This window comes from Cinclus cinclus, chromosome 2 (genome assembly GCF_963662255.1).
Source record: "Cinclus cinclus chromosome 2, bCinCin1.1, whole genome shotgun sequence".
Classification (NCBI taxonomy): domain Eukaryota; kingdom Metazoa; phylum Chordata; class Aves; order Passeriformes; family Cinclidae; genus Cinclus; species Cinclus cinclus.
This window is the reverse complement of record NC_085047.1, coordinates 90,772,846-90,780,643: the sequence shown is the minus strand read 5'-3', so window position 1 is coordinate 90,780,643 and position 7,798 is coordinate 90,772,846. Positions and strand designations below refer to the sequence as shown.

The following is a 7,798-nucleotide window of genomic DNA, read 5'->3' as shown; positions in this document are numbered from 1 at the left end:
TTTTTTCCTGTTGGCTCCTAGTTTCTGTTAGAGTTTGATTTGAAAATGCCAGCAATATCAACTGCAGTTTTACAAAGATCAAAGCCCACAACGTGTCTGAAATATTTTTATTAATGCTGAAAATTACTGTGGTAAGAGTGACTGAGAAGTGTTCAGTGGAATTCTTTTTTTCACAGAGACTTCAACTTTGGCATAATTTGGGCACTGTCCCAATAATGAAAAATCTGTGATGTGTGAGAGATCTTGGAATCTTAGGGACCCTGGCATTTTGTGATGGAAAAGCAAAATATATAACATGGAAAAGGCTGAAGATCTTAATTTCCATTGCAAGTAATTACAATTCTGCACGAAAAACAAGAGAGGTATCAGACATTTTCTTCTTATAGTCTTCATCAAATTTCTCGTTCTGTGCCACAGTGAAATAATTCTTCCAGTCTGCAACAGTCCCTAAGAAATGGCAAAGCGAAAAAAAGAGGGATTGATTTACCACTATTTCTGGTAGCTCACTATCCTCAACTTATCAGATACTTGCACTCCAGTACCTATTTCAAAACAGAATGACAACCAGAGTTAATGTCAGTAACAAACCTCAGTACCTTTTCTCATGAATGGGGAAACTGAGTGATCCATTATTCCTTGAAAGTCTTTAGTGTAGTTTGCCATGGGGTTTTCCTTCATTACCTCAAATGAGGTATTATGGGCTATTTTGTTTAGAACCTCCTGACTCAGATCCTTCTCCAGGAACTTTGCAATCTTCTGAATTTCTCGCTTTGGGTTCTGCAAAGACAATTACATGGTATAAGATACAGAGCTAGGAAAAGTGAAGAAATCAAACGTCATGTGAGAGCTGGAATTCTCAGAGATCAGATTATTGTATGATTACTGATACTGGCAGTATAATATAAAACTGTTGCTTGTAGTTAGTATCCACTAGACTTACAGATTTCAGAGCTCTATAAACATATGTTCCCTTTTACCTCCTTCATATCTTCATAGAAGAGATAGAGAATACGGTGCTTATCTTTTGCCTTCCACCATCCTTTTACGTGGTCATACCAGGAACCCCAGAGGACTGAAAAAGAAGTAACATCAGCAGCAGCTGTAAATACCCCAATGTCTTTAACACATGACATGTGGCACTCATGTTTCCCTCTTAATCAGCACCTGTGAATTTCCAAGCTGGTTTTGAATCAGTATGGCTGTGACAATAAGCACTCCTGTGCTCTCTGCTTATTACAGCATTTGTGCTGTTAATCCCTCTGTTTTATGGATGCTTAGAACAGGATTCACGTGTAACTTTAGAGGGCAACAAATGCAGATGCATTATAGTCAATGGAAACACACATTTCCAGTATTCATTTGATCAGCTAGATATGGCTTGTCTTAATTGGTCCTGGTTTGAGCATGGCAGGGGTTGGGACAGTATGGACAACAAAAATACATTCCAGGTTGCATTTTTGTATGATTCTACCTGGTTTTAATATTTGCTATGCTATCAGAAGTGCCTGCTTCTCTCAAGCAAGTGTTGAAATGATTAGGTAAGACAGAATTAGACATGTTCTCTATGTCTGCTTTGGGACAGATGGCTTCAAGCTGAGCTGGTCAAACACAAGACTTTAGGTCTTCTTTGGATGTGTGACTCTCATGCTGGTCCAGACAGTGGTTTCTAGGCCTACGTAATGGCAAAAATATTAATGACTTAAGGAAACTTTAATGACTTAAACTGTAAACTGCCACCCACTTGATCAGGTTTTGTTCCTTGAATATTCTGTGATGTCAGCACCTATTTTAGAAAGGGAAGGATCAGCTTCTGGGGTTGCTTGCCCTTAGTTAAATAACTGTCTTTGTTTAGATACCAGATTTTTAGATACATTAATTTAGGTACAAAGACTCCCTTATCTCAAATTCACACTGTACATTTCTAGCAAAATTCACTCTCCATTTATTTTTTAAATTTCAAATTTTATCAGGTTAAAATAAAAACAGTTAAACTATTGTTCCTTTTCAAATGGCTTCTTTTAATCTCAGAGAGAAGAGATGAAGCCTGAAAATTGTCATATATGTTTCTGAATTAGAATATAGAGTAGTGTTTTTATTTTTTTTTTTCAAAATGGGAGCATAAGGATAGATTTAATCCTTTAGGTAATAATAAAAACCTGTGAATGAAGAAAAATTATGACTGAAACACCTTCAGCAGATATTCTTCCACAGTGTTTGCACTGGATTTCAAATCATAACTGAAATAAATAAATCAATGTCATGCATCCTTAAAATTATCAAAATCTCTTATACAAGAGTTTTTTATTCTTGAGTTTAGAAGGAACTGCAGTCAGAATCAGAAGATTCTGATTGCAGTTAATTACCTTTTCCAGCCATGAATTTCTCTACAAATTCTTCCCAGGTTCCTGGATCAGGCAATGCTTTGTTCATTCTGTGGAAATGGTAGTATGACACCAGGTTGTCTTTTGCATTTCTTGCCACGTAGATTATCTTTATTGATATGAAAAGAGAGAAAGAAAGAAAAAAATTAACTTGCACATACAAATGCAGATATTGAGCATCTCCTGGAGTTTTCTCTTGGAGCCTGCTGGTAGAGGCTTAAGGGGTTTTTCTTTGAAGCTGCCATTTTCTAAAATTGAGCTCAGGTAACTTAGTCGTGACTTTAGATTCCCACAGACTTTGCATATTAAAGGGAAAATATTTTTGGAGACCTTTTGATTTCCCAGAGATTCTGGAAAACATATTCTGCCCTGGTTTATGTCATTTTCTTTGTCCATGAAGTAAAACTGGCTTATTCAGCCTTACCTTACAGTTTTGTTCCCAGAAGGATGGAGGCAGCAGCTGCACAGGCAGATGAGTTTTTATTGTTCGTGGAGATGGCATGGCTTCAGCTAACTCTACGCCTGTGAGATGTTTAATTATGAGATGTGAGTTGTTCTCTAAATTGCACTAGCACTTCTTTCTGTGCTCCCACATGTGACTTTTCAGCAGTTCACCTTGCATTGATCATCTCCAAAGCACTTACACAGCAGGCTAACATATATAACATAACACAAGCATCTTCAATGTTTCTAGAGAAAATTTTACCTGTGTATTTGAGTCAAAAAGAGGAAACAGTGATTTATATATTTTTGCTTTCTTGAGCCCATACCTAACTCCTTCTCTCCAAGGGTTAATGATAAATTCTGATTTATATTTATCCAAACAAAGTTTTTCCTTTGCAATATTTAGTGGTCTTCTTCCACCTTACAGGTAAGAAATTTTAGTTTCTTTATAGGATACAAGAATATGACAGCTGACTAGACTTCGTGGATAGCACATAAGGAGAAACTAGGAGAATGACAGTAGATTTTCAGTAGCTATGGATATATGGGACTACTTGGGAATAACTGCTGATATTTGGAGATGTGTTATCTCCTCCCCTCTCCCTTTTAAACATCTATCATGACCTCCATAATTTCTTCCTGTCATCATCTATCATCCTCTGTCATCTATCATTTTTTGTCTCTCTGTCAACACAGTCCAGCTTGGAAGAGAAGTATCACTTCTGCAGAGCGAGTCAAGCTTTTTAGCTTCAAATGTGACAGTCTGACTTAATGATTTGTGTGGAAACAGAGCCCTTTCCGGGGTAGACTTTTGTAAGAAACTGCAATCCAGTGAAGCTTGCTGGTTGCCTGAACGTTCCATAGCTTGTTTAGGCGACTAGACCTTAGAACTGAGCAGCAGTTACTTGAAACAGTAGCAAAGCCACTGAAAACATTATGCACCTTTTGGAAATACCTCAGTGACATCGGTTTCTCTTCCATACAGCTTGTAATTACAGAATTACAGTTCTGCAATTGCCCCCATTTTGCCATTTTCTACATGTCTGTTGCTGGTTTAGATACTGTGGAGTATCAAACACAGCTTCGGATACCACTCCAAAACATCATGGTCTTCAGTAGCATCTGAAGCTATCACATCTGCCAACCTTGCAGCATCTTGTGTAGCATTAAATATTTATGTTAAAGCACCTGAACTGGTCCTTAATAGCTAAAATGATGCTTAGATCAAGAACAAAGCAAATGGGACCTTTTATAGGAAACTTGTGGCATCAGCACTATGTGCTTGTTTTGTTTCATTTTATCTAAAATACAAATAATATTCACCTGAGTAACGCATCGATGGAGGCTCTGCAATAAACCACTCGAGGAAAGGGTGGCGTTTGTAAGTAGTCTCACGTTTGCACTTCTCAGTATCTCCATTGTGTTGTACCATATCCACTATCTCCTGTGTCCATGTGGTACCTGAAAATGTCAAGTGCTTAGATGTTTCCCTCCAGGATAGTCAGGAGTTTCTTCTACTAGGGAACTGAAAGCCAGAAAGATGGACTCTGTGCTAATGGGGGAAAGAATAGCAAAGAAATTAATAGACAAAATTGAAAGAGAGTATGATACAGGCCAAATGCCTAATTAAGCAACCAAGGTAATTCCCAAAGCTCAGTTCAGTAATTCCATTTTAGACAGACTTCTTCTTGCTTAAAGAAATAACCCCCACACCAGTACTGAAAAAAATACTGGGATAAACTCACTATTGTTTGGAGACTATATTATTTGCAGAGGAATGAGACTGCCTCCTTTCATTCCTCATAAAAATTCAGGTATTTCAATTTTGTTTTCATACTGAACTTGAGTAAAAAAATGCAATATATGAACTTCAAGTGAGTAAAAATCTCATAGTTTGAAAATGAAAAAGTGTCAGTATTTGGAAAGTTTCCATTTGAAGCACCTTAATGAAGGTCTGCACAGTATTTCATCTGCCTGAGTGACTGCAACATTTTTATAAGAGTTACAGCATAGTGTATCTTCATGTGTCTCTTTTCTTTTATAGCTGTCATTGCTGTGTCAACCACATCTCCTCTGAGGTACTGTGGCACGTCAGCGAGAGGACAGGCTAAGGGATAAAAACTGGAAAGCAATCTGGGCAGGAGATTCAGCCCCTCTAAAGATTCTTGTGTAGGCACATATATGACAACATGTCCAATGGAATCCTAACTTTATTTATTTTCAGTTCAGTGGCTGGAAAGTTTTAATCCCAGCTGGATAAAATAATGTGGCTTTGCCTTCAGTATACTGGTAGTAAATCAAAAGGTCTCAGGCTTTACGAGGCTAATTGAAGGGTTTTTTTGTTTAAAAACATTTTTCCCCTACAGAAAAACAAAACCAAAAAAGCCTAAAAATTGTTCCTAATTCAAATAATTATTTTTTATGATGATCAAATTCTCCCATATCTGTTCCCGAATCTCCAAAGCTGTAAATTTTATTAATACAGAATTAATATTGATTCTTGTTATTTGTAGTTTTCTTCTGTAGTAAGTATAAAGGGTCTGATGAAGAGAAATATTGACCAGTCACTGAGTCAAATGCCAGATTACTAATATTAATGGTGGTTTTTTATTTGCCAAAATTATTAAATGAATTTGGCTGTTTTAAAGAATTAATCAATTTTCAGAAATCACCACCAGTTTGCACAAAAAAAATAATTCCCCAAATACATAATATGTTCTGCAGTCATACAGTCAGTTTCTATTATTTCTTAGGAATGATCACTTCTTTCCAGGCATTGTTAAATCACTACATATTGGTGGAAAACCTCCACTGTCACCATTAACAGAAATGTATATAATCTCAATTAAAGGTAACAATTATAGGTCATTAGAGTTTGGCCATTTGTACTTCAGTAGTAGCTGATGGTTTTTTTATCTGCCAAAGAAGTCAGGAGTAACTAGTCACAGCTGACACAGCTTCATGTCTTTAAAATGTCTAGTTTGGAGTTAAACAAATACCAGTCACAAGAGAAAAAACATAGATCTAAATCCCAACAATAAGCACTATGCCAAATTTTTCTATTCTGTTTCCTACCCACACCAACCTGCCTTTGCATAGGTTGCGATGAGCACATCGTCAGGCCTGGCTTTGAACTTCCACACTTGGTCCCAAATGCTGGCAATTGGTTGTGTGACGGCAACACCTTCCACTTCAAATAACTCAGATCGCATCCTTGCCTCTCCCAGACTCAAATCTTTGATTTTATCCATGGCCAATGAGAACTGCATGAAGAAAGGCTTAGAATTAATGTGGCTGCTCTGAAAAAAAATCTGAATTTACTCATCTTGAGGTGTCTTTTGTTGACCAAATTCTATGTCCTCTGACTTATTTGGCCATGATTTGGCCTATCTGGATCCATATATAGATTCCTTAAAACTGGATCTCATTTTCAGGAATGCATGGTGTATTGCTAGTGGTAGTTTTCTGTGCCTCTAAAAATCACTGTTTACTCAGATACAAAAAAGATAAACAAAGTGATTATTCTCATATTAAACACATTTATGTAAAATTCTGATGTTGGTATGAGGGCTTCTAAAGGCAAAAAATGTAGTCAGAGGTGTGACTCAAAAGAAGGCAAAGAATAACAGCTGGGAATGAAATCAGCATACAGGACCCAACCCTTCCTCTGTGAAAAAAATAAACAGAAATGCCTGCTAACACCCTGTGTTCCTTGTACTTACAGAAATATTTGCAGACCTTTTCTGTGTTTCGTTCCTGGATCTTTTCACTCTTGGAACTCTCTGCTGTATTTTGAAATATGTTGCACATAAATAACCTGAACTTGGTTGATCATTAACTCAAGGTTAATGATCATTAACTAAAGGCTATTATACTTTAATTATGAGAATCAATCTGTTTTACAAGAACTAGTTATTGATTTCTGGATATCTCCCAGGATGACCTCTTAGGCATAACTTTCAGAGTTCCAGAGCCTGGTCAGAGGAAATCTGTGCTTCAGGGCAAGCTATAGGAATAATCTCAAGTAAAAATATCAGATGGAAAAAGACATTTCAATCCCAACAGCAAACATTGCTAGAATTTTTTTTTCATTTTCTTGTTTACTCACAGCAATTTCATCCAGATTCAGCTGAGCAGAGTGAGATGTTGGATTGGTGGCTGGGCAGTAACTCCAGAAATTTTGAAAACTGAAGGAAAAAGAAACTTACCAGAGAATTTTTCCTGCTTAAATGCCTTCAGTCCTTGGCTGTATTGATAACTATGCAGGAACTTAAATCTTCAGGCACAAGGAGGTTGAAAACTTTTGTGGGTGGAGATTCCATTCTTCCTATCAGTGTGAGGAGAGTAAAGGAGGAAGTGCAGCAGCAGCCAACAGCTGAGCAGTTTTTCTGGCATGGTTTATGAAATCCTTTCTAATCCTGTGAAAGAAAAACACTTGGAATTCTCATCTAAAGGGTGATTCTTTACTGGCAACAACATAAAATGTCAGTCAACAGCTTCAACAAGATTATTTTTATCTATCTCATTGTCAGCAATCTTGGAATAATCAATTTCCTTCCTATCTAACCTAAACTGCAAAGATACCGTGTGTGCAGGTAAAGGAAAAATCAACTTTATTCTCTACTTTCCATCAGCAGGTGATCCAGCCACCTCCCAGCAAGCTGGGCTTTAGCACACAGGTGGCTGCTGTATGTAAGACTGCTGCACTTATACTTACTAGAACTATGAGGGTACTTTGGGGAAAATTAACTCCATCTTATGGATGGGGCATCCCTAATTTCTCTGTTCTGCTATCTCACTACCCTCACAGTAAAGAATTTCGTCCTATCACCTAGTCAAAACCTACTCTCTTTCAGTTTGAAGCCCCCTTCACTGTCACTACATGTCCTTGTCAAAAATTTCTATCCTTCTTGTAGATTCCCTTCATGTACTGCACGGCCACAGCTGGGTCACCCTGAAGCCTTCTTTCCTCC

General features: G+C 37.4%; 1 protein-coding gene across 2 annotated transcripts; it reads right to left on the bottom strand.

Annotated features, from left to right (window-relative positions):
* Positions 1–334: 334 nt before the first annotated feature.
* SULT1C4 (sulfotransferase family 1C member 4) lies at positions 335–6,076 on the bottom strand. 2 transcript variants are annotated; one of them, XM_062515067.1, is made up of 7 exons: positions 5,911–6,076; positions 4,149–4,286; positions 2,806–2,903; positions 2,364–2,490; positions 978–1,072; positions 597–777; positions 335–447 (listed from the first exon to the last, which is right to left on the bottom strand). In XM_062515067.1, exons 1-7 carry the CDS (start codon positions 6,074–6,076, stop codon positions 335–337), a joined length of 918 nt encoding a protein of 305 aa, XP_062371051.1. The 2 variants fall into 2 exon arrangements, with proteins under 2 accessions (XP_062371051.1, XP_062371052.1); XM_062515068.1 differs by lacking the exons at positions 2,364–2,490; positions 2,806–2,903 and having other exon boundaries at positions 5,911–6,037.
* Positions 6,077–7,798: the final 1,722 nt, after the last annotated feature.

Bases quoted from the DNA above. Each gene is read 5' to 3' on its own strand.
- SULT1C4 (XM_062515067.1), bottom strand. From the start codon at position 6,076: ATGGATAAAATCAAAGATTTGAGTCTGGGAGAGGCAAGGATGCGATCT. The intron at 1,073-2,363 runs GTAATTAACTGC...CTTCTTTTTCAG, and splicing joins GAAATTCATGGCTGGAAAAG to TCCTCTGGGGTTCCTGGTAT. The intron at 778-977 runs GTAAAAGGGAAC...TTGTCTTTGCAG, and splicing joins TCTATGAAGATATGAAGGAG to AACCCAAAGCGAGAAATTCA.